The sequence below is a fragment of the Eptatretus burgeri genome, chromosome 1 (genome assembly GCF_056783735.1).
Source record: "Eptatretus burgeri isolate ZD-2024b chromosome 1, Ebu_testis_v1, whole genome shotgun sequence".
Lineage (NCBI taxonomy): Eukaryota > Metazoa > Chordata > Myxini > Myxiniformes > Myxinidae > Eptatretus > Eptatretus burgeri.
The window spans coordinates 36,547,368-36,573,624 of record NC_140961.1 but is presented as its reverse complement, the minus strand read 5'-3'; the positions used below and the strand labels follow the sequence as shown (position 1 = coordinate 36,573,624).

The 26,257-nt window shown below is 45.1% G+C and overlaps 2 protein-coding genes across 8 annotated transcripts in view; both read right to left on the bottom strand.

The window, feature by feature from the left end:
* LOC147034246 (queuine/queuosine transporter SLC35F2-like) overlaps window positions 1–2,265 on the bottom strand; it is a 34,239-nt gene extending 31,974 nt beyond the window's left edge. Inside the window, exons 1-2 of the mRNA XM_085879295.1 lie at window positions 2,067–2,265; window positions 1,489–1,648 (exon numbers count right to left, since the gene is read on the bottom strand). Coding sequence (XP_085735421.1) covers window positions 1,489–1,648; window positions 2,067–2,235 — 329 coding nt within the window. The 5' untranslated portion in view covers window positions 2,236–2,265. The remainder of the gene's footprint in view (window positions 1–1,488; window positions 1,649–2,066) is intronic.
* Window positions 2,266–11,423: 9,158 nt separating this feature from the next.
* Window positions 11,424–26,257, bottom strand: part of LOC147034245 (SH3 domain-containing kinase-binding protein 1-like) — a 148,975-nt gene continuing 134,141 nt past the window's right edge. For 6 of the 7 annotated variants that reach the window (XM_085879244.1, XM_085879254.1, XM_085879251.1 and 3 more), the window contains 9 exons: window positions 21,471–21,572; window positions 21,311–21,359; window positions 19,420–19,494; window positions 18,934–19,099; window positions 18,600–18,679; window positions 18,362–18,480; window positions 17,547–17,893; window positions 17,324–17,387; window positions 11,424–13,830 (listed from right to left, as the gene is read on the bottom strand). In XM_085879244.1, coding sequence (XP_085735370.1) covers window positions 13,789–13,830; window positions 17,324–17,387; window positions 17,547–17,893; window positions 18,362–18,480; window positions 18,600–18,679; window positions 18,934–19,099; window positions 19,420–19,494; window positions 21,311–21,359; window positions 21,471–21,572 — 1,044 coding nt within the window. In that variant the 3' untranslated portion in view covers window positions 11,424–13,788. The remainder of the gene's footprint in view (window positions 13,831–17,323; window positions 17,388–17,546; window positions 17,894–18,361; window positions 18,481–18,599; window positions 18,680–18,933; window positions 19,100–19,419; window positions 19,495–21,310; window positions 21,360–21,470; window positions 21,573–26,257) is intronic. The other variant, XM_085879267.1, reaches the window with a different exon arrangement.

Here is a 26,257-nt window from a genome sequence, read left to right as displayed (position 1 = left end):
TAGGAGAAACCTTCTTGCCAGTGAATCAGCAAGGCATTTTGCAGTATGGAACAAATTCACTGCAGAAGTACGGTGCCACATGCTGCGTGTCCAGTAACAGCAACCCAAGCGTACTGTAAGCCAAATCCCATCCACCTCTGCCTGGAAGATACACAGTGGGCTGCAGTTTCATCTCTGGGCATCAGAGACTCCTGGCATGAACGCCATCAAACATGTCTGGGAACATGGATCGGGAGCTGTGGAAAAACTGACCCCCTCATCGTCAAATAATAAGCAAGAGCTGCAAAAAAATCTCAATCACGCCATAACAGAGAATTCATCGATTTGATGCCTTCAAAGGTTGGTCTGATGCCGAAGGACATTCTACCCTGATACCGATACATGTACGTCCATTTGATCGTACTTGTATCACAGATTGTTAAAACGAAGTTTTCTTACAATTAAGGTCGTTAATGTTATTCTTGCAGGGCACTGTAGATGCAAGGGGATGGAAAGGGAGTGGCATGTATCAAGCATATGGGGGGCGGGGGGGGGGGGTCTCTGTGTCTGTCTCTCTCCTCTCTGTCTCTGTCTCTCACTCTCTGTCGAAACCAGGGCATTTCGGATCATCGGCATCTCCCGCAATGAAGCTGAGTCTTTGGGCCTCTCACTCAATCACCGCAGGTTGGTCGGTGGTCTTTCTGTCTTCTGCCGTCTCCTCTCCAGCCTTGTGTCTGTCTGTCTGTCTGTCTCTCCCCCCCCCCCACCACATTTCCACAGGGCGCTCAAGGTCCACCAACAACCCCCTTCTGGTAAAACTACCAAAATCACGAATCACTGCTCACCTTCACTCTTTCATTCCTCTTTTTTTCCCGCCTTTGGAATAAACTCCCACACTCTATTCTTTCCTCCAGGCTTTCAAAACAGCTGTTCACCACCACCTCTTATCATCCCCCATCCAAATCCTCAATCTTTTCTACCCCCGATAATCCACCCAAGCCCACTTCCTTCAATTCCCCTGCAATGTCCATCTTCTCTTCGCCATGTTCCCCGTCCCATCCCCATCCCTCTCCCTTCCACAGTTCACCTAACGTCTGTTCCCCACCGTTTTGTCCCTTCCACTCCCACCCCTCTTGTCTCATGCCCCCTTGCTGTGCGTTGTGTGTTAGCTCTCATACGAGCCTCGACAAGGTATACAAAAAAAAAAAAAACAAGAGAATGAGCGGGAAGGGAGGAGGGGAGGTTAGAGGAGAGGGGCAGAAGGAGTACAAAACAAAAATTCAACCAAAAATGCATACCTAATAAATATATGGACCCCTCATTCACCAATCCAAGCACTTATAAAATTCATATAGAACAACAATTCGACGTGATGGAGGGATACCTGGGTGGGCAGACAAACGTCTGTCCACAACCAATGCGCTTCAGAGTACAGTACAAGTGAATGAATGGATGGATGTGATGAATCCTTGATTGAGTGCAGCACTCTCCCCCCCAGTTTGCGTTCACCTGGTGCAAACACGTCGTCTCGCCTCTTGTACTTTGTCCTTGATGTCCTCCCAAGTCCCTGCCTGGGTTGATGGAGACCTTCGTCCCTCACAATCTTTCTGACCCTCTTTCACATCGTCCTCGTCTTGTCCGGGTCCGCGTCCCGTCTCCAGTGGGACACCTGCAGGATGGCAGACAGAGGGAGCGACAGACATGGCGAGCAGGCCTGGAGTGCGGGACACAAATAACCAGAATGATCACTGTTGGTTCACCAACTCACCATCTGATCGCGACACGCGACACTCAACACTCAACACCCACCACCACCACCACCACCACCACCACCACCACCACCACCACGACTCAACACCCCCCCCCCCTCATAACAATGATTATTCACTTCGAAGTCCAAAGTACAAACGCTTCCATCTCCTTCAGCCCGGATAAAACGAATCGAAGTCCAAACGTGAGATTAATTATTAACATCATCGATGACGAAAGCCCGATTGATGATTCCTCTCAGACACGTAAAAAAAAAAATAATCCATCGAAGACCCCGTCTCACGTCGGCGGCCATTCTCTCATTCACGTCAAATCACCTTCATCATGCGGCCATCTGCGTACAGACTTTAGCTGTATTAGTGGACAGTTGTGTCCGGAGATTAATTTTTGTTCACGGGCCATCGGCGCCGTCTTTGTCCGACGAGCAGGCAGCGGAGCGGACACCCCGATCCCGATCCCGATCCCGATCCCGAGCTCGCGCCACATGGAGCTCACGTGCAAGCGGTGAATCGGTGTCACGTGACTTTCCCTTCAGTAACCGAATAAAAGTTGTTTTTATAACTTTAAATAAAATAACCATAAACATCGTCACACTTTCGATTAAAAAAAAATTATATACAAATGTGTTTAAGTCTTTCTGTGTAAACGCTTATTGGTGTTGAGCGAGTGCAGCGGGACGGGGAAGGTTCTTCTTCCTCTTTGTAATATTCGACCACGTGGTCCCGTCCTCTGTTGGAGATGAAATTCCTGTAAACACAACTTGGTCTCTTTGAAACGAAAACTTCAAAAAGGAAAACCGATACTTTGAGTCCTGAGAGCGGTTCGGTCCATCTATACCTCAAGGAGAGGATCACCTGTGAGGTGTTTCAGTGTGACGTAACAGCCTCGAAATATCTCCACTAATAAACGTCCCTCCCCTCCATAACTCCAAAACCAGGAAACTTAGCGGCCCCAAACTTTGCATACACACTGAGGGAACTCCAAGGTGGTGCAGGAGTGAAAATTGGGTGTTTTGGTTAATTCAAACACCCCTTTTGAACATAATGTAGGGGGGGCTCATCACGAAAAACCAATATACGCCTCACCAAGATGGCGGCGCGCCGTCTTGGTCAGCCCTTTATCAATCTCCCATCAGCCCTCCATCCTCACTCCTCCAAGCTCCCCACTCTTGTCTCTGTCTCTCACTCTGTCTCACACTCTCTTCCCCCCAAACCATCCTCTTTCCTTCCCCTCTTTCCTATCCTTCCTCTCCCTTCCTCTTTCTCAAGCCCCTTAATATTTCCGTCAACAAAGTGAAAAAAAAAATACGAGCGGGTTCTGCTTACACATCGTAACAAATAACGAACCTTGCTTCCCCATTGTCTCGGATCGCTCACCTGCGTTTGATTTTTTTCTTTTCTTTTATTGTCTGCTCTTAGATCACCCGTATTCTGGACATTTCCATCTGTCTATCTGTCCACGAAACGTTGGTCAAGCCTTGGGGCTAAACCACTCAACCGATTCCAATCAAATTTGGTAGGTAGGACCAATATTTCTGGGAATCGTGTGCTTTCGAATATGTGACCCAGGCCCTAGCAACGGCATAGCAACGGCATAGCAACGGCCCTTTAAATTGGTCAAAAAAAAAATCAAAAAATAAATCGAAAAATCGAAGCTTAGAGTTCTGTGCGCAATCTATCTAGCTCCCTTCATGCCAATTTGCAGCCCAAACAAAAAATATTTGTAGGAGGAGATAGGTTTTGGGCGAGTACATGTCGAACATTTCAGAAACGGTTAATTGTGAATATCTCTAAGAGAAAGAGTCTGATTTTGATGAACCTTGGGTGAAATGTGTACAATGTGGCGAGCATGTACACAAAAATGAATGGTTGCTATGCACACCTCCGTTGCTTAGCAACAGCTAAAATACTTTATCGTACATCGTACACTTATTGTGGACTGTACAAAAAAATCAATACCTCCGAAACTGGACCTCCGAGGGACTTGTTTTTTTTGTGCCCAAGGAGAATGTCTTACAGCATCATATAAAAAAATAAAACATTTAGCAAATAGATAAATGGAATTACCAGGGCTGTCATTTGTAAGAGTCTCTTTGGAAACGCCTGAAATTTCACAAGGCGGGTTTCTGGGCGCAAACTCAGAGGGCTGTGATAATCATATTTATTGTGATAAATTGATTGATAACACGGACATGAATATCGGCTAGTCGCGTCGGCCAGCTTTCCATCTCGAGCGAGCAGCCATGTCGCCCACCGCATTGTTTCATTTATTTATTAAATAGGTCACTCACTCACCTGCATTCATGTACGGATACTTCCCAACGGTTCTGTGATTTCTCCTGGTGTCCATCGGCACGCAAAAATACAGCTTTGTCCGTCCCCCGGAAGGTACCGGTCTTTAACATCAGTCAGTGGTTACAATGAGCTTGGTGTATTGGATATATGCTGTATCATCCAAGCACAGGTACCCCCACCTTGCGCGGGCAATATGATGGGGGTCACGACCGAGTTATGGCTGTGGGGCCCGAGTTGATGGATCATCCGGGCCATGGCATAGCTGTGCAACTCAAGCTCTGCCTCCTTGTTCGGGATCTCCGTGGAGATGACCAGGTCAATCCCCTCCAGCCTGATGTTGTTGTTTGGAGTGAGCCATCTCTGGCCACTTTGGGTTGCAAGTCGCAGTGATTAGATGAGAAAGTCTTCCCACCAACATCCCCTCCCCCCTCCCCCATGTAATTAAAGTTAAAGCTCTCGAGCCCATCAGTTCGAAGGCTTCATATACATGCAGCTTCATGATGTTTTTAACATACAAGAGATGTATAACGGCTGTTTTGTGTATTTTTTTTGATGGGGAGTGGACGCAGGATGGCTGTCAGGCAGGGAGTGGCTGATGAGATGATGAGAAAACTTGATGTTTGAAAAAGAGAGGATGCTTCCCCAGGGTGAGAAGGAGGATGACGTTTGGAAGGAGACGAGTGAGAGAAGGGAAGAGGTATTATCGAGCATCTGGAAGGAATCGAACAGGGCATTAGCAGAGATGAATTACCGCACATATGAGACATCACTATGACGTCATATCAATTTTTTATGACGTCATTCCGATTTTGTGACATTTTTTTTGTTTCACAACCCAGAGTTTTCATCGGATCTTCGTGAAACTTGACATGTTTATGCAGAAAGCCCACGCGCAGGCAGTAACCATCTCCGATTTTGGAAATTCTTCCTTGAAAAAAAGTTGACGTCATAATATCGCAGCTAATGGAAATCGACTATACCATTATCTCCGAAACTAGATTTTTGTTTGCGGGAATCAAGCCGGGCATTAGCACAGATAATTTGTTGCAAACGTGATATATCACAATGACGTCATATTCGTTTTTATGACGTCATCATGAAGAGGACGAGGATCTCAGCTCATTTGTGCTTGTTTTTTTTTCAGGCATGAAGCCACAGGACCCAGTTGCAAGCACTGTGGGCTGTTAGTGGACATCAAAGATCATACGGCACCTTTCACGATCCGTGGTGCGAGTTGTCACCAGCACCCTGTCCCAGGTACAGCTTGTCGATCAGTGGGCTTGGCCAGTCGGTTCATGAAAGACCTGGGCCAAAGATGTAAACCAGCATAACCAACAATTAATGTGGGAGAACTAACGATCTAGTAACCGTAGGGTAAAAGTGCACCGATATCAGTGTTTACTAATGTTTACCTCCGTCACCAAAGGTGGACAAAAGTGACATTTTCCCCCCTGTCTGTCCGTCCGTTTGTCTGCAAGCAGGATATCTCAAAAAGTTGTGGACGGATTCAGATGAAATTTTGTGGACATGATGCGTGTGTGATAAACACGAAATTATAAGATTTTGATGAAGATCCCGATCCGGATACGAGAATTTCAAAGTGAATCTTCACCATTGAGAGATGGGGCCCAAAAATGATGCAGAGCACGAATCGCAAAAAAAAGTTGTGGATGGGTTGTGACAAAGCCAGGTGGATGAGTTGGGTAAGTGACAAGAACAAGTCGATTTGATTTTGTGATTTAGGTCCAAATCCATATCTGCCCCATCATTGGGATACAACACGTAAACCGTTCAAACAGGTGGAGGTAGGCGCTCTACCGCGTACCATTGTAATCTTCCTCTGCAAACCCAAGATCGATGTTAAAATATATATATTTAATCTCAACAACTTTCTTACACACCTCCACAACCCACATATGTCAAAGGCTCAGTATATGAGAGCGACTCATACCATACTTAGCTCGCATTGCCACATCATCTCCAATCAAACAAACCTCAAAAACCTTTGAGCCATCTCGTCTGGGCTCGATTCCCAGCCCATACTATAAACATGTTACATTACCATGGTGTTTCCACAAACAGAGCCTCGCATCAATGACTCGGCTGTCTTTTCGTGAGACATTAAATTGGTTGCGTCCTTCGAGCATTCACTAGTAGATGTCAAAGATCTCACGGTGTCCTTCCCAAAGAGTGGACAAGCTATTTAATTTGTCGGCCCCCTGTACAAATTCCTGCCAGAAGTACTTAATGCAGTGTCAGGTGGAGCCAGCCGGTTCGTGAAAGACTTGGGCCAAAAACCTCCCCCCAGCCAACCACACAAGAACGTGGGAACGATTGGGGCCGTTTAAGAAGATTGGAGTACCCCCTTTATCCCACCCACGGGCCTTTCTCACTTGAACTTCATGCATACCACCACTCTTATATATGTGGGCGAGCATTGATCAATGTTGTCCAAAACCATTTTGACTCTTCCTCAAATTCTGCTCCATTTAAGGACTTAAGCAATTCAACATAATATTTTGTTGAACATTTTAGCTACTCCAGGTGTTGTTAGACTTCTTTTTCTTCTTGTATATGGCAGCGATGCTGCTCATGCAATGCCCCTATGCCAGTCGACTGGTACTCATTTCACCGACCTCAGAAGGATGACAGGCTGAGTCAACCCCACCTGGTGTTAATTCGGCAGCCAAGGGGGCTCTGACTCAGGACCCTAATATCCTAAGCCAGCCACCCTAACGACTAAGCCAACACTAGGCTGGGGCTCGACTGATGCCTCAAATTTTTTGGTAAACCTAAATCACCTTTTTCAGGAATAGGTATGATTGCATTCTTTTGTCCAGATGCTTGCCTCATCTCCATCAAGGATATTATTGCAAATTTTAAGCAAAGGATTATCTCAGCCTCTACTTCAACAAACTTCTGCTGGTATGCTACGTCGACCAGCTGTGTAATTCCTTGCTGGATGCATAAAAGTTCCTCCTTGAAAACTTGCTTCAACAGGTAATATACCTGGTATAATCCACAAAATTTCTTGATCAAGTTGCTTGCAAAAATGATACTTAAGAGCTTTGTTTCTCTCATCTGGAGTATCACCTTTAATACTACTATTGTCATACAACTTCAAATGTACAACACAAATCACCTTCTTGACATTTTCAAAATCCTCCAGTTTAGCAGTACTTGGACAAAACATGGCATTTGACAGCTCGATCAATCAAATTTGTCGCTCGCAGACCCTCCCCATCCTTTTTTCAAGACTGTGCGGGGCAAGGTGTTCTATAAATTCTACTTCTAAGTTTTCAAAGCCAGACTGCTCTTTTGATTATCACTTACATCTTTGATTATTCATACCTTATCTTCTGATGTAAGTGACTTCTGCTATTTGGTATTTGGAAGGCACGATTGAGCTCGTACTTTGCCTCATCCACTTTTAGCCCATCCTTCTATCATCCATGTAAGCCTTACTGAAGATTTCTGTTTTAATTGAAACGGACTCATCTTCTCATGGTATCCTTCACGTAACTTTTGTCATGTGCCGCTCGGCTGCAAACTCATGAGCCTCCATAATGTTCAAAGAAAGAAATGGTTTCCGAAGAGCTTTTCCTCATTTAATATCAGCAATGAAGAGTTCAAATCTATTTATTACTTGTGTGTATTGATCACTGATATTACTATCCACTCTTAGCTTGTCCAATCATATGATATTTTCTTACTTGCTTTTAAACCAAGTCTTTTTTGAGATGTTAATATTCCATGATCAGAGTTCATTTGAAAGGAGGTATTTATAAACCTTACTTATATAATAAATATATTTATATTTCTACCTTTTATATTGATCAGTACATAATCGAAGTGTGCTCTTTTTTTTATGTGTTATACTCTTTACAGAGCGTTGGTGCTGCCAAAGGTTATTGTGGGTGGTTTGCCATTTCCTTCTCAGTGGTTGTCCATGCCCCATTAGAAATAACTTCATTACAGGAGACAAATCATAAAACCCATCAAAGTCTGCATCATTGTTACCAATACATGGTTGGCTTTTTTTTTTTTTTTAATACATTGTCGAGGCTCGTATGAGAACCAACACACAACGCACAGAAAGGGGGGTGGGAGAGGGAAGAACAAAACAGTGGGGAACAGAGATATGAGGAGATCTGTGGAAGGGAGAGGGATGGTGCGGGAAACACGGGGTATACAAGATGGACATTACAGGGACATTCAGGACCTTACACGACAGGGAACTTTCAGGAAGGAAGGCAGTGAATTTGAAGGAGGTGGGTTTGGGGTGGATTAACAGGGGTAGTAAAGATCATGGTTTTGGATGGGGGAAGATAAGAGATGCTGGTGAATGGGATTGAAGAGAGTGTGGGAGTTTATTCCAAAGGTGGGGAAAAAAGAGGAATGAAGGAGTGAAGGTGAGCAGTGATTCGTAATTGTGGTAGTTTTACCAGAAGGAGGTTGATGGCGGACTTTGACCGCCCTGTGGAAATATGGGGAGGAGGGGGCATATCGCAGACAGAGCGGGGGGGGGGGCGAGACCAGAGAGGAGACAGTAGAAGATAGAAAGACCATGGACCTGCCTGCGGTGAGAGTGTGAGAGGCCAAAGACTCAGCCTCACCGCGGGAGATACCAATGATCCTAAATGCCTTGGTTTCCACAGCGTGAAGCCGAGAAAGGTGAGAGGCAGATGCACCAGCCCAGAGGGGAGAGCAGTAATCCAGCAGGCTGTGGATGAAAGCTTTGTATGAAGTCAGGAGTTCAGGTGTGCAAAGGAAGGACTTTGCACGACGGAGGATGCCCATTCGGTGACTGGCTTTGGAGGCTGGCTTGGAAATGTGGCTTTCCCAGGAAATATCGTGGCCAGATAGCGAGACCCAGAAGCTTGAATGAAAGGACTTCTTCTAGAGGATTGTTGAGAAAGTCGATGGGGTGGGGTCCAAACATTCCTTTCTGAGAGACATAGTGAGTGTGAGATTAGTCCAGATTGAAAGACATGTTCCACGTGTTGGATCAGTTTGTGATTTTATCAAGATCTGCAGAGAGCGAAGAAGCTGCTGCTTGCCCATCTGAGGGATGACAGATGGTACGGCAGAGGGTGGAGTCATCAGCAAAGAGATAAAGAGGATTTTCCAAAGAGTCGGAGAGATTATTGATGAAAACAGAAAAAGAACATGGCCCACAACAATGCCTTGAACCCCAGCCTGGACAGGAAGAAGGGAATGAGAGAACTCCAAAGGCCACACGTTGGCTGCAACAGGAGAGGAGGAAGTCTGTGAGCCGTGAGTTGAGATGGCATTGGATAGCATCATAAGAGTTTATATATCTTATATATCTAAGGAGGTAAGAATGAGAGGAAGGGGAGGGAGGCAGTGTGATGGGAAAAGGGAAGGGCGATAAAGCGTGCCCAAACAGCAACATTTTCTTTTTAACTGCCGTGTTTCTATAAAACTGGGTGGGAGCACTTAATCCCCATGCTATCTATCTGTATGCATGCGTGCATTCCTGCATGTGCACGCCCTTTTAACCTCTCCGTTCAGCTCACACCAAATTTGATTCGTACATGCGACACTAAGGTGAAGCAGTTTTAAATTGAAAATGAAGTCATCAGTCTGTAAGTCCCCTGAGCAGATGGAGAGCAGTAGGAGTAAGAGAGAGAGAGAGAGAGCGAGAGAGAGAGAGAGAGAGAGAGAGAGAGAGAGAGAGAGAGAGAGAGAGAGAGAGAGAGAGAGAGAGAGAGAGAGAGAGAGAGAGAGAGAGAGAGAGAGAGAGAGAGAGAGAGAGAGAGAGAGAGAGAGAGAGAGAGAGAGAGAGAGAGAGAGAGAGGCGAGAGGGGTCGGAGAGAGATGGGAGATGGGTGGGAGAGAGAGGGGGAGGGGGGGGATTCTGGTAGATGTGACGTCCAGTTTAAACATCCAACTGATAGACGGCACACACATTGATGAATCACCTTGCCTGTGAAACACCGGGATGACAGTTTATAGCTGGGTCAGGATTCAAACCCAGGCTAGACAGCTAAGATCGAGCATACATACCACTCAGCTATCCTGGCACAATGTGACAATTTATTGCTTTGTAACAACTGAAAATATTTTCTACTCATTGTAATCATCGAATTTATTTTGCCTTCCCATCTCTGGAAATGCCCCCCATGGAGAACTGCACCACGGCATCACCATCAAAGCTTGAAGAGCGCTCACCAAGTGGCTTGTGGCTCAGGCAAGCATTTCCACAAAATGGTTGAATCAACTTTTAAAAATGAAAAGTTTAATTTTTTTAATCTAATCTTTGCCGAAGTGATGGGTCATATCATGAAATATCATACAAAAGGGGATATGTGGTGCAAAATAAAATCGCACATTTTCAGCGATTCAGGCACCGCCCGATGCACTGCATGGCATAGAGCGAAATGCAGGCGAGTGGGCTCTGAACTTTGTTCAAGTCATTCGATATATTCAGTGACAGTGCAGATATTGTATAACACTCACAAAGTGGCTTAAGCACTCAAGCAAGCACTCCAACAAAACAGTTGATAAGGAACCGCTGGCTTGGCGAATGATTAGCGATCGCCGATCAATCATATAAACACCCAACGCAAGTGGAGATGCCCGGAATGTCAGGCAATGTCCGAATTGGTCAAATAAACAATGTCTAAATTGGACAAATTTTTAGCAGTCGGAACTACTGCTGAAGTCGATAAAGAAGTTTAAATTTTGAAATTTGGCCGAGATTGAGAGATTCTCGAGGGAATGGCATTTGTCGAAATGAAATGAAATGAAGCCACGAACGCTGGTGTCTTCAGGTGTTTATATAAGTATTGCAATGTATCCAGCGATTCGTAGGTATGATGATCAAGCATTCAATGATATGAGCGAGTAAAGTGGAAAAAACAACAACCGTGAAGAAACCGTTGTGGCCTGTTCCAAGTCAACGCATTGTTGAGCAGGCCAAAAGAAAGTGGCGAATCAAGACCCCAGCGAGGTGACCAAGGATGCGCCTTCATAAATGATAATTCAATAAGGCTGTTAATTATCTTCAAAATGGCTGTTTGAAATTACCCAAACACCCAATTTGCATTCAATGACTCCCTTGGAGTTCTCCTCATATGCATGCAAAGTTTCAGGCCGCTAGGTTTCATGGTTTTGGAGTTATGGAGGAGACACTATTATAGATGCAAGAGTTTCAAAAAATATCAACATTAACCACAAATGCAAGTTTCCCTCCTGTTTTTTTTTTGCAAAAGGAGTGAAATACTGTACAGTTAAAAAAAAAATGGTGTCAGTGGTGGGATGCTCATTACAACCGACAAAGAATGAGGTGATCATCCATGCCCAGAAAGGTACAAACACAGGATTTATAAAAATTTGTCACACATGAAGAGGGCATACATAGATTATATTTTATTTTTTTGAAAAATAGAAGTTTGAAAATCATTACCCACATCCAAAGGAAAGGCAAAAGGTTTGTCATGAGCTCAGAATGTCACAGAGAAGGATGTCTTGCAGGAAGGGTGATCGTGATCCATTTATGTCGGTAAGCAACAATAGATCAACACAATTCACAAACCGAAAGAGCAACTTGTCAAAATGTGTGGAATGGACAGAAATCATATTCGATTTTTTTTCTCCCCCCCTCCCCCCCCAAAAATGATTTTGTTGGTCATGATTTGATCGAAGCCATATTAAGAGTGGACATCAGAAGTAGTAATTAAAAACAAATTAATTCAACAAAACAGCTGCAAACTTCTGCTACACATTGATCTGAATAATAATAATAGAAAAAATAAAAAGTAACTGATGTGGAATGTACCGTCTTCTCTTTCACATTCCCAGGAAAGCTTAAGACTTGATTTTCCCTGTGAGAATAAGTTTCATTACAATTGTTTCAGGAAGGATTTGGAATCAAACAAGAAATGCAATTTTATGAAGGAAGTTTCAGGGTACCACAAAGCTGACATCATTCACATGATGATCGGTAATTCATGGCAAAACAGCACGATTGTCTTGCATTGGGCCGTCAAATTAAGATAATCGTAATAAACAAAGCGCTCAGCAGAAATTTGGTTCAATTCCTGTCAAAAGAAACACACTCAACACGAGGTCACAATACCAATTGGAAGGAAGTATCTACCATTTTCATATTGTTGGAATCAAACAAAACCAATTTTGGCAATCCCACAGAGTTAGTTGCATCATAATTATCTGATAAAAAATTAAAATGCAAGGTAAAATAAATGCATTTAATTAACTGCCCATTGGCTATAACTAACTCAAGAGGAGGTTGGGATGAAAACAGAATTGTAAAGCTTGGTAGATACAAAAAAAAAAAAAAAAATAGATGATAATTAAAAAAAAAAGATCAGGAAAGTGGAGAGCAGGGATAAGCAGCAACGTTAGACCAGCATCTCACGCAACCCCTCAGAGCATGGTCCGATGACTCAAACAAAAGCTGGCATAGATAAACGAGCATTTGTTGCCTCGTTACTCTGAAAAGCCTTGTTCAGTTAATGAACAATACAAAAAGAAATACAGTACTTGGGAAAGGCACTGGCCATGTTTAACAACTTATCAAAAGTGAACGGTGAGAGCAAAACCAATGTTATCAACATCTGTTCTTGCTGCTCATAACACTTCTGTAAAGGTTTATTGGGTGAGAAATATAATGGCGAGTATGGCAGCAGCAAAGATGAAAACAGTAATCTAAAGGTCTTCACACTGGCTTTTACAAATGCTGCCAAGGTAACAGGGTAAGGTTTCAAAAAACATGATACCCATGAGGTTCAAGAATGGTGCGAGAAGACCGACTGCTTCACCTTAAGGGGAGGGAATTCTGGATGACAGAGGACAATGAAGCTTAATTTTTGGGCCAAGCCAAGCATTCAAGATCACTGGCAGGGTAAGTGGTTCACACCTGTAACCAGGGTAAATGCACCATTACGAAGCAACCATTAACACCTCCCTCAATCTGCAACTTCATAAAGAACAAGCTGGAAATGAAAGAATGAAAACACTTTAAATTAAAAAAAAATACACTAACCAAGCATTTTCTGAATAAAAGCAGCTGGAAATAGATTCAAATCTGCTCATCCCATTCAAGAACCCCAGCCACACCCTCTCTCACCCCAGTCATGCTTTTCTCACATAACCCCACAACCAAGCAGCCCTACGATATGCTGTCCCTTTTTAAATGCCTCCCACAAAGCAACCAAGCCTACCTCAACCAGAAGAGCCCAATTCCTCCAGACTTTAGAATAAGCTTCAGTGCAAACCAAAGGTGCAGAGTAGCAGCAGGAGGTGGAGGGGTGGAGGGAAAATGAGGGTAAAGAAATGTAGGAGTGAGAAGAGCAGTGGGTGAGTGAGTCAAGGCTCTATGGTTTGCAGAACGAAGAGGAAGTGGTATGTACATAGGTGGGAACGCATGCGTCAACAAAGAGATACACCAGCCCACCAACGCTCCATTTTTATACATTTATATAATATATAAATCATTTTCCCCTTCCCCCACCCCCTCCCCCCCAGATTGGAAAAATGAAAAACAAAACATGGTATTTATATACATATGGCAATCTAGAATGTGCTGTGAGGAAGAGAGAAAAAGTTTGATAAGCAAGCATTAAACAAACAAAAAAAATAAAACCATAAAGGAGAGGTTAATGTATGTACAAAGGGGCGGTAAATGACAACACTGCAGTCATGGCCTGAATAAGGTGGCACGACAGAAGCAGCAATGGAGTAGCTGGAAGAACCATTTTCACTTCCCCTGTAGCTGCTTCTTCAACTTCTGTACCTCAGCCTGCAAAACAGATAAGAGCAGTACTCAACTCAAAAAAAAATAAAAAATAAAAAATATATATACTGTATAAACATAATCAAAAAAAATTCGCATGTAAAGCTGTAAACTACAAGGAAACATAAAAGAAAAAAAGAAAAAGGAAAGGCAGGATGAGGACAACAATGAGAAGGGATCCAAATCTTTGGATATTCTTATCTATATCTTGTATATCTCGATGTATGTATGTTCCTGAAATACAGCCAAAACGGTACACGATTAAAAATTATTTAAAAATCAATTCCCGTATCAGTCAAGTTTTGGTATGACGATCCATAAAGCGCAAGGACAAACCATGGAGAACGTGTTGATATACCTCGAGAAAACGGTTGGCCGAACGATGCTTCCTGAGGTAAATGCTCAAATTTTCTTCAAGTTAAAGTTTGACCACTAAATAATAGAAAAAGTGTTTTCCCGCGGAGGGCGCGGAGGGCGGGTGGTGGGATGGTGGAGGATGTCGCGGAGGGCGGGTGGTGGGATGGTGGAGGATGTCGTGGAGGGGGTGGTGGAGGATATTGTGGAGGGGGTGGGATGGTGGAGGGAGGAGGGATGGTAGAGGATATTGTGGAGGGGAGGAGGGGTGTGGGATGGTGGTGCGTATTATAGGGTGATGGTTGATGGGGAGATGGTGGAGGGGAGGGAGGGGAGACCCTGAAAGTGATTTAGCGTCTGAGGTCAAATCTCGGAGGAGTCGATGATACATACACACATACTTTCTCTCCACTATAAATAGATATAAATCTATTTATCTCCACTATAAATCCTTTCTCTTCTCCAATGGCTTGATTTCCAATCATCAATTTGGTTTCAGACCAGGTCACTCTACCCTAGATATGCTGCTTCTGCTCTCCCATCAATGGATGGAGGTCCTCAATGCCAGACAGGAAATCCGAGCCGTATCCCTGGACATATCACGTGCTTTTGACACAGTCTGGCACCCTGCCCTACTCACCAAACTCTCTTCCTATGGTATTCAAGGCCATCTCCACTCATGGCTCGCAGACTTCCTCTCCTGTCGCAGTCAACGTGTGGCCCTAAATGGAGTTCTTTCATCCCCTCTTCCTGTGCAGGCTGGAGTTCCTCAAGGTAGCGTTCTGGGCCCTGTTCTTTTTCTGGTTTTCATCAATGATCTCTCGGACTCTCTGGAAAATCCTCTATTTCTCTTTGCCGACGACTCCACCCTCTGCCGTACCATCTGTCATCCCTCAGACCGGCAAGCAGCAGCTTCTTCGCTCACTGCAGATCTGGATAAAATCACAAACTGGTCCAACATGTGGAACATGTCTTTCAATCCAGACAAATCTCACACTCTCACTATGTCTCTTCGAAAGGACCGTTTACAAAACCCCCCCATCCACTTTCTCAAGAATCCTCTGGAAGAAGTCTTTTCTTTCAAGCTTCTGGGTCTCACTATCTGCCATGACCTTTCCTGGGAAAGTCACATTTCCAACCTCGCCTCAAAAGCCAGTCGCCGACTGGGAATCCTCTGTCGTGCAAAGTCCTTCCTCGGCCCTCTTGAGCTCCTGACCACTTACAAAGCTTTTGTCCGTAGCCTGATGGAGTACTGCTCTCCCCTCTGGGCTGGTGCTCCTGCCTCCCACCTTTCTCGGCTTCACGCTGTCGAAACCAGGGCATTTAAGATCATCGGCATCTCCCGCAATGAAGCCGAGTCTTTGGGCCTCTCACTCAATCACTGCAGGTTGGTCGGTGGTCTTTCTGTCTTCTACCGACTCCTCTCCAGCCTTGCCCCCCCTGCTCTCTCTGCGATTTGTCCCCACCACATTTCCACAGGGCGCTCAAGGTCCGCCAACAACCCCCTTCTGGTAAAACTACCAAAATCACGAATCACTGCTCATCTTCACTCTTTCATTCCTCTTTTTTCCCGCCTTTGGAATAAACTTCCTCACTCTATTCTTTCCCATTCTTCCCTCCAGGCTTTCAAAACAGCTGTTCACCACCACCTCTTATCTTCCCCCATCCAAATCTTCGATCTTTTCTACCCCTGATAATCCACCCAAGCCCACTTCCTTCAATTCTCCTGCTTTCCTTCCTGAAAGTCCCTGTAATGTCCATCTTCTCTTCGCCATGTTCCCCGTCCCATCCCCATCCCTCTCCCTTCCACAGTTCACCTAATGTGTCTGTTCCCCAATATTTTGTCCCTTCCACTCCCGCCCCTCTTGTCTCATGCCTCCTTGCTGTGAGTTGTGTGTTAGCTCTCATACGAGCCTCGACCAAGGTATACAAAAAAAAAATAAAAAAATAAAAAAAGATGGTGGTTCATTTGATGTGTAGAAATTTGTGTTTATAGATAATTATTTTCAGGTGCTGTTGTGGTCACTGCCAGGCAATAGCAACAGGCGTTTGATGCACCGCTCAAATCATCCGTGTACATATGCTGGTATCAAGGTCGAGATTGTGTTAGTTTCGAGCCACAGTTGTTTTTTTTCTTCTACTTAATAAGTCAACTTGTCTGTGTGCATATGCCTGCAGCAGAGTAGTGATGGTGTTACAGTTTTCAGCGATTTCTGTGTAATCGTGGGTGTGGCTTCCTCTCTCAATGTGGTGGATAACAAGACCAAGCCATCTCTGTTGTTTCATAACAGTACTCTGTAACATGTTCCGAGCACAAAACCGAATATTGCGTAGGTCCCATCCAAACTCGTGTATTTCGGACAAACCTAATCCAATTTCTGGTAACCTTCGGATCTTTCAGTCATTGGTGTAGCATGAAACCATCTTGGTTTGTATTACCATACAAGCACGAAGAATGCATAGACGAAGCATATTTGTAGAAATTCGAAAATTATTCACCGTTTGAGTTAAATTGTACCGCGATGAAACCCATAAACAACACGGGAGCACCATGGTGATGACGAAGAGGAGATTGGGACCATACTCTGTGCAGAGCGTTGGTGCTGCTTAAGCAGTCTCCTTGGCTATTGGGCACAATCCTGGACGGGTCGCCACTCCGACACAGTACACCAGCACGCTGGCACTCATTTTGCCTACCTCGGAAGGACGACAGGCCGAGTTAACGCCACCTGGTATTAATTCAACAGTTGAGCGGGATTTGAACTCAGGACCCTTGGATCCAAAGCCCACCACCCTAACCATTTAGCCAACACCAGGCATGGTGAGACGTCTTGGCTAATCGTGAAGAAGAAAAAGATTGTCTTTTAATTGCAAATTGATCTACTTTATAAAATCGGAAAGAGACACCATATCTATTTTGTACGGTATCAAGGGAGAGATTAGTGTTGAGTTGGCCTGAGCATTTCGGTTCCCATTGAAGGTGGCATGACATTTGACTCGCTGGGGGGGGGGGAGGAGGGGTTGAGAGCAATAATACCCTTATTAGAACTCACTGCACCTTGTGCACACAACACTTGTTAGGCAGTTTGAATGAAACCCACATTAATTCATTCCTCATAGTGGTGCAAAATGTGTAGAGCATTACCTGCAAGGAGACCCTGCATTTCTTTTCTTCTTCCAGTTCATTTGTGAGGAGCACTATGTCCCGCCTACAAGAGTCACCCAACACAGGAAATTAAGCAATAAATTGCTTTGGCCGATCAGAAATCAAATTTGGTGCAAACCGTCAAATGGCTGAAAGGAGGTAAGAGATCCATCATAAATGTTCCAGTCATAATTCAGTTCCCTCCGCAGGACCTTTTGCTTACCTGTGCTGTGACTTCATCGTGTCAAGCTGCTCCTTAACTTCTTGGAGTTGAACCCGGATTTCTTCCAGTCCCGCTGGACCGCCTTCGACCCCGATCTTCTTCAAAACCTCAGGCTTTGAATTGTTTCCCATTGGGAATACTGGCACTGCTCCGCCGCGCATCCCTGGAGGGCTTTTTAGGCTGCGGCGCTGGTCGGCTATAAAGCGAGAGTTGCGGGTCCGGTTTTCACTCCCATCTGTGTTGTCATTCAAAGGCGTGTTAGTCACTGAACTCTCTGGAGGTTCGCCGTTTGGTGTTTCAGGTTGTGGAGATGGGGAATTTGTCGGGGATGATTCACCGGCTTCCCACTGAAACATGGTGCATCAAATGTATATCGATAAAAAAGATGTGGGGGGGTGGGAGGGAAGGGTAAAAATCAAAACATCAACAATCAGGTACAACTTTACAGGAGGAAAAGGAAACAAATCACATGAATATTAACCATTTGTGAATGTGCTTGAACTGGTTGGGAAACATTCATACGTAGTCAAGGTGCCGACTTCGGTTAAGTTAAGAAAAATGCACAAACAAACAGAAAGACACTATGCTTTAGTATCAAAACCCGGTCCTTAAAATGAAAGCAGTAAACAAACAAGACTTAATTCCTGAGTGGCGGCGAACACGGCTTTTTAGCTGGTTTATATTTCAAATAAAACATGGATAAAAAAAAAAACAACACAAAAGCACATGAACAGCAAAAGGCCAATGCCACACAAACATTAACACTTTGTACCCCTTTGATTGCTTCACCAACTCGGCTCTTTCATCCGACTTACCATTACGTTTCCTGGGAACTGGCTGGGTGGACGACGTCCTGGGTGCCGAGGTCGCTGTGTGGTGGGATGACTCAGCTTCTCTGGAGATGACACTACAGTCTCAAACCCAACTGGCATGTCTACAGCAAGAAGAAAAATGCAGCAAAACAAGAAACAAGACTAAATATCGCACAAAAAAAGTAAACGAGGGAGCTTGGAGCATCAATGAATCGTACAACAAATTAAACTTTATCTGCACCAGAGGTTTTCTCTGCTGAATCAGCATCTTCAGCCTTGAACACTCCCAAGCTGATGTGGTCAGGTCGAACATCATTCGTTCTGCAGTACGGTAAACCAAAGACAATATATGGAAATGAAGATAATTTCCACGAGAAAGGTGCATGGGGAAACAGACAATTTCACAAAGTCATCAAGGAACAGAGCCACAGAGAGTATGCAACATTTAGGAGCAGGTGTCGGAGGTGAAGGCAAGCATGAGTGTGGGCAAACGTGTTAGCAATGGAGGGGGGGGGGGTTTGGGTGTGCGAATGCACGAGCGATGGGAGAACAGATGTCAGAAAGCACATTGTTACCTTCCAGGTGAAGGTCTATCTCCACGTTTGTTTGAAGACGTGACGCTTCCTCGAGGCAGAGAACCACCTTTGCTTGCTGTGGGCTTCGGCGGGATCGCAGGCGCACAGGGTTTGCTTGGCAGTTCAGGGTGTCTTCCAATCATTTCACGTGGTTTCTCCTCTGGCACTAACAGCAACAGCAGAGAAAGGATTACAGAATTAATCACAAATTTAATCAGCATTGAAAATACATTTTCTACACAATTCTAGAATTACCTGTGTCCAAATACCGTACATCGTCAGGGAATTGTACAATTTTGAGCAAAATAATTCTTGTCCTTGGATTAGGCATGAAGATGGAGAGGGAGAGGCCGATGAGAAAAGTTTTGCATGCATTTTGTAAAGTTTGTAACAGAATAAAGGCAGACTGTGCTCTCAAACATAATGGAAATTGGATACGAGAGCTCTCAAAGAAGATGAGTAACTCAACAGGCCATTCCAATTCACCTTCAGCCTTTGTGGAAGTATCGGTTGTTGTCTTCTGCTCTTTCTTGTCAGTTGCCAGCATATCAACTTTAGATGCTGGTTTTGTTCATGGTTTCAAAACAAAGAGGGAAGGAGAATGGAGGAGTGGAAAAGCAAGGCAATGAAAATCGAGATTACAAAAAAAAAAAAAAAAAAATGACAATGTGTGTTGCAAAATCCAGAATGCATAACAGAGAGAAAGCAGAATCATTTTGGAGCCCGCCACTGCCGAAGAGCGACGAGGACGGGGGCGACGGCTCATGGGGACGAGATGGGGAGGAGGGCGACGCCCAATGGGGACGAGATGGGGAGGAGGGCGACGCCCAATGGGGACGAGATGGGGAGGAGGGCGACGCCCAATGGGGAGGAGGGCGACGCCCAATGGGGAGGAGGGCGACGCCCAATGGGGACGAGATGGGGAGGAGGGCGACGCCCAATGGGGACGAGATGGGGAGGAGGGCGACGCCCAATGGGGACGAGATGGGGAGGAGGGCGACGCCCAATGGGGACGAGATGGGGAGGAGGGCGACGCCCAATGGGGACGAGATGGGGAGGAGGGCGACGCCCAATGGGGACGAGATGGGGAGGAGGGCGACGCCCAATGGGGACGAGCGGGGGTGGAGGGCGACGCCCAATGCGGACGACATGGGGAGGCGGGCGACCCCCAATGGGGACGAGATGGGGAGGAGGGCGACGCCCAATGGGGACGAGATGGGCAGGCGGGCGACGCCCAATGGGGACGATATGGGGAGGAGGGCGACGCCCAATGGGGACGAGATGGGGAGGAGGGCGACGCCCAATGGGGACGATATGGGGAGGAGGGCGATGCCGAATGGGGCTGAGATGGGGAGGAGGGCGACGCCCAATGGGGACGATATGGGGAGGAGGGCGACGCCCAATGGGGACGATATGGGGAGGAGGGCGACGCCCAATGGGGACGAGATGGGGACGAGGGCGACGCCCAATGGGGACGAGATGGGGAGGAGGGTGACGCCCAATGGGGACGAGATGGGGAGGAGGGCGACACCCAATGGGGACGAGATGGGGACGAGGGCGACGCCCAATGGGGACGAGATGGGGACGAGGGCGACGCCCAATGGGGACGAGATGGGGACGAGGGCAACGCCCAATGGGGACGAGATGGGGACGAGGGCGATGCCCAATGGGGACGAGATGGGGACGAGGGCGACGCCCAATGGGGACGAGATGGGGAGGAGGGCGACGCCCAATGGGGACGAGATGGCGAGGAGGGCGACGCCCAATGGGGTCGAGAGGAGGACGCCGCCCAATGGGGTCGAGAGGAGGACGCCGACGCCCAATGGGGTCGAGAGGAGGACGCCGACACCCAATGGGGGGTCGAGATGAGGACGCCGCAGCCTATTAGGGTCGAGATGAGGAGGCCGCCTTAGAGGATCAAGATGAGGAAGCCGCTCCAATAGAGGAAATGGTAAAGGAAGTAATTATAAGGAGGCTGCTGAAGAAATACCAAGGCTGTCATGGAGGAATCAAAAGAAATGAAGAGGAAGCTGCTTCAGAAAAAAGAAAGCAATGACAACAAGCTTGGCAAAGAGGAGGATGAAATGAAGTTAACCAACAGGAACAAAAGGCTTTGAAAGAGAGGAAGAAAAAAAAAACAAGAAGAAAATAAGGAATTTTGCAGGAGGAAGGAAAAACAAACACAGAAATGCAGATGTTCAAGAGGGTAAAAAGAAATGATGAAACAACATGCATCATTACCTGGATAATTATGCGGTAACATTGCCACACCAACTATCTCTGCCGAGCTCTACTTCAAGTTACATGGTGTGTTCAAGTGTGCATTGCACTGCATTTTTGATGTGCTTGGCAACGAGCAGAGTGAGATGGTACTCACTTGGCATCGGTTTGTTAGAAATAGCTGGTGGTGGAGGCTTCTTTGGTCTCTGTCGGCAAAATGAAAAGTCTGTCAAACATTGAACCCGAACTTGAAAGAAGATTAATCGCATGCTGGATTGTGCGATATTTTCATTTTTATAATTCCCTGGTCATCTCACCTCACGATCAACCTCAGAAGAAATGACTTTTACAAAGTTATCAGGAAAAACCCCTCGGCGTCCTTGGATTTCACCTTCCCACCAGCCGGCATCCCCACAGTCCTGATTAATAAATCAATGAATCAATGAATCAATTTCTTGGATGAAGCTCGAGTCAGAAGCAAAATCACAAAGTGCTTTAGAAAGAAGGAAAAGGCAAGAATAAGCAACTGTAAAAAGACTGAAATTTAAGAGATTTTATAAACAGTGATTGTTGAGGTTGCACAGAGTTTAAAAGGCAGCGAGTTCTCCAGTTGAGTAGCATATTTTTTTTTTAAATGCTTGATTGACAATTGTCTTATTTTTGTACATGTACACTGTACAGTCTTGGCCAAACATATTGGCACCCTTGCACTTTTTAAAAAGAAAATTCACAATTTTCCCTTAAAGTAAGCTGAAATTGACAAAAGTTTTTTGTCTCCACAATTCTTTATTTCACTGTTAATATTACATGACCTTTGTTTTTTGATTTAGAACTTAATATATCTTTTTAAATCAGAAAATAAAAAGAAATGCCATTGACAAAATTATTCACACCCGAGACTCAATGTTTGGAAGCACAACCTTTGGACAAATTAACTGCAGTCAAGCACTTCCGATAGCCATGAATGAGCTTCCTACACCTCACTAATGGCGGTTTGGCCCACTCGTCTTGAGCAAACTGATAAAGTTCTCCCAGATTTGAAGGGTGCCTTCTCCCAATTGCTGTTTTCAGATCTCCCCACAGGTGTTCAATGGGATTTACATCTGGACTCATTGCTGGCCACTTCAGAACAGTCCAGCATTTTGTCTTGAACCATTCCTGGGTGCTTTTTGAACTGTGTTTGGAGTCATTGTCCTGCTGCAAGACCAACGACCTTCGACGGAGACCCAGCTTTCTGACAATGGGTTGAATATTGCGCTCCAAAATGCCTTCATAATCTCCTGATTTCATGATGCCACGCACACATTCAAGGCACCAAATGCCAGACGCAGCACAGCAACCCCAAAACATGACTGAACCTCCTCTATGTTTGACTGTCGGGAAGGTGTTCTTTTCTTTGAAGGCTTCATTTTTATTTCCTATAAACAGAGATGTGCTTTACCAAAAAGCTCTAATATGTCTCATCTGTCCACAGGACATTCTCCCAGAAGGATTTTGGCTTGTTCAGGTGTGTTTTGGCAAACTCCATTCGGGCTTTCTTATGTCTGTCTGTCTGCAGTGAGGTCCTCCTGGGTCTCCGACCATAGAATCCCCTTTCATTGAGTTGGCAACAGATGGTGCGAGTTGAAACTGTCGTACCTTGTGTCTGAACGTCAGCTTGAATCTGTATGGCAGTTGATCGAGGTGCTTTCTCCACCGTTCGAACAATCCTTCGCTGCAATCTTTGATGAAGTTTTCTCTTGCAGCCACATCCAGGGAGGTTGGCTACAGTACCATGGGCCTTAAACTTCCTGATAACATTGCGTACGGTGGACACAGGAACATCAAGGTCTCTGGAGATGCAGTTGCAGCCTTGAGATTATGCATGCTTGGCTACAATCTTGTCTGACCTCCTCAGACAATTCTCTGGTTTTCTATCTTTTCTACATTAGTAGTCAAAATGTCAGATGACCTCCCACAAATTGCAACAAAAGCAAACTCAATAGATTTTGATTCCTGGATATGTCCTCAGTGACAGAAAAATGTCTTAACGGATCCTCCGGGGGGGAAAGTCCTGAAATCATGGATATCCAATATGGCTGCCACCCGGCTTCGGGGAAAATGAGAAAATTGTAAAGATTGATATTTTAAGATGTAAATATATGTTTTTCTGCATTCTAATTGTTTCTAGTTATGGTCAGTATAGTGATGTACAAGAATAATTATAAAAAAGTGAAATGTATTGAGGGTAAAATAAATATTATAAATGTCCAAAAATGTCAATTTTTTGTCCCGAAAAAAAAAAATTTACCTGATACTGATTTTGGCTCCAGGACAAAAAAAATAAGAAACGTTGAAGACACAAGATGAAATCAAGTCTATGGCAATACAATTAAATTGTGTAAATCATTGAAACATGACAGAATTCACAATTCCACTCGGGGCAATCACATCTGCCTGACGAAGGTTTCGAAATGAAAATGAAAATTCGAATTAAACTCAGAAACTACAACCATTATAAACTTACTATACATGTTGAGAAAAATCAAGCGTATTAAAGTTAGAACTCGACAATGTCGTCATCATCCTCATCATTGTCACATGGAGTGTTTGTGCAGCCAGAGCCCCTGCAGTTTCCACAAGCTGGAGTGCACTCAATGTTGTGCTTCTTGCATGTGCATCTCATGGTGCTACATTCAGCCTGGCAGCTGCACCTAATGACACGTAACATCTTTTCAGGAGCTGGAGCTATTGATGTCTGAAGTGGCACAAAACCCTCGTCACACTTCTGCCAACCCCAGTCTGTCGGAAGAAGTTCATCTGCACATCCCTTCCATTCTTGGACTTGCAGATACACGCGCAGGCTGTGATACTTTGCTGCTTCTGATGTTGGTGGTAATGTCTGTGGTTGCACGTGAGAGGAGCTCCAAGCCACCTTGTCCCAGTACCGCTGATACCGGAGGGTGTCCAGGGTGTCAGTTGACTTTCCGTTGTAGATTATTACCAATGTTTTTTCTCCTGCATCTGACACATCACATACGGAAGCTGGATATGTATCAAAAACCTTGGCCTGCTCATGGAATGTGTTGTTTGCTTTGAACTTTTTGAGGGAAGCTCCCTTTCAAATCCCATGAAGACGAGATGTCGTGTCGCACCCAAGAACTGCATGTAGAAACATTATGTGCTTGTATATGTCTGTACCAATCATTTTCTTTGTAGCCTTGATGTTCCAGATGCGAGGCTTCTTCGTGTTCTTCTTTGGCTCGGGACAAAAGAAGAGGTCATGGGATTCTAAGCTTGCATGGTAGCATAGGAGGATGAGGAGGTCTGTGTCATCACCAACTAACACAGTGTTGGTGACAGTAGCAGGCTGCACGGCCTTCATTACAATCAGGAGATCAGCATCCCCTGAGGCATGGTGTGTCTCACAGTTCTTCTTCTGAAGCTCTTCACTCAACATAAAAATGAATCGCTGTTTATTCTGCCGAATGGCAAGAAACTGTTCTTTCTTCATTGTGAGACACATATCAGCTGTAAATGTCACAGTCGTGCCAGCATTCCCTTTAGACCGTCTCTGGTGTGTCATGTCCTTTGTGTTGGTACTCTCATCACCATCAAACACGACTATGGCATCTCCGTACTTCTTCGTTACATAATCAGTGTACTGGTGGCATATGTCTCTGTATGTAGATCCACGAGACCATGGAATGCGTTGAACAAGTGCCCCGCCATCCAAAACATAATGTTGCACATCATTGGGGATATCGGCTGGGACATCGGATCCAAGAAGATCCCAGATGGCATCAGCAAAGACTGGCTTGTCATTGTGTGCTTCTCGGAGCTGAAGAGAGGAATCAAAGAGGGCTGGTGGATAGCTGCACAGTTCATATTTGAAGGCCGACTCCAGTTCTTCTGCTGTCTGTGCAACAGTGATCAGTCTCTGGAAGAGGAGTTGTGGGTCAACCTGGACTTGCTCTCCATCAATCTTGACAGATGACTTCATGCCGAGGGTGACAACTTAGTCTTTCCTTTTAAATGTGAACTCGGCAGGTGTTTTCCCATCCATAGATTTCAATATTTTGGCTCCGACAGCATGTGCTGTATCAACGTTGATGGTGGTGTGTGCATGAACTCCAGTGGCAATGTTTAATGTCTCACGAAAAAAAATTAGAAGCTGTGCGTAATGTCCATAAGTACAACATATAAAAAAAATCTGATTTGATTTGGTCAATTTTTACAGAAGAGATAGGTTTTTACGGCAAGCTTCCTCAAACTCAATTGTACCTATTGTGGCATTGTTCAATAATGCCCGCGAACCACCGTCGCCTCCCAGCTTGTTCAATTAAAGTCATTTTTTTAAAATTAATTTATGATTTTTGGACTTATTTTGGGAGGCTGGAAAGTATCTCATTGACTTGCATGTAATAAACTGTTCGCAGAAGTTTAGAGGAACATAACCCTCACGGACGGCGAGGGTTTACAGTGTGTGTATAATTATATATATATATATATATATATATATATATATATATATATATATATATATATATATATATATATATATATATAGTTACGGAAATGGCCCTTATTGGACTACTAAATATAGGATTAGCTCAGTTCCCCCATTAAATGCATGTACAGCTAGGTTGTTTGGTAAAGTGTACGTTATGTGTGTGTAGGGAGGTGGAAGAGACTGTTTTTATGTTCGTGCAGAGGTGGTGAAACAAGAGATCCCTCTTATTCCTACCCCATCCCGGGATAGGCCCCTCCCAGCCAGCTGAGGAGGTGTGGCCGAGTGTGGCAAGAGGGAGGAAGTGACGCGAAGGGGGAGGAGTTTTGTCGGTTTCGCCGAGAGAGGCGAGCGAGCGAAAGAGAAACGAAAGGAAAAAGGAGTTCTCAGTTTGGAAAATGGAGTCGCTGAGAGAAGGCGTCCTCGTGTGTGAAGAACAGTCGGGTTCTCGAGGCGTGCTCGGAGTTGCTTCGAAGCGAGCGAACGAAGGAGGCACAGTGTTGGATCTGCCGGGAGAGACGCTGAACTGACCTGCACGTCGAGGATTCTGGCGTGAGAGGGATGGCAGCCGGCTTCGAGGCGAGAAAGAAAAGGAAAGGCAGTGGTGACTCGGCC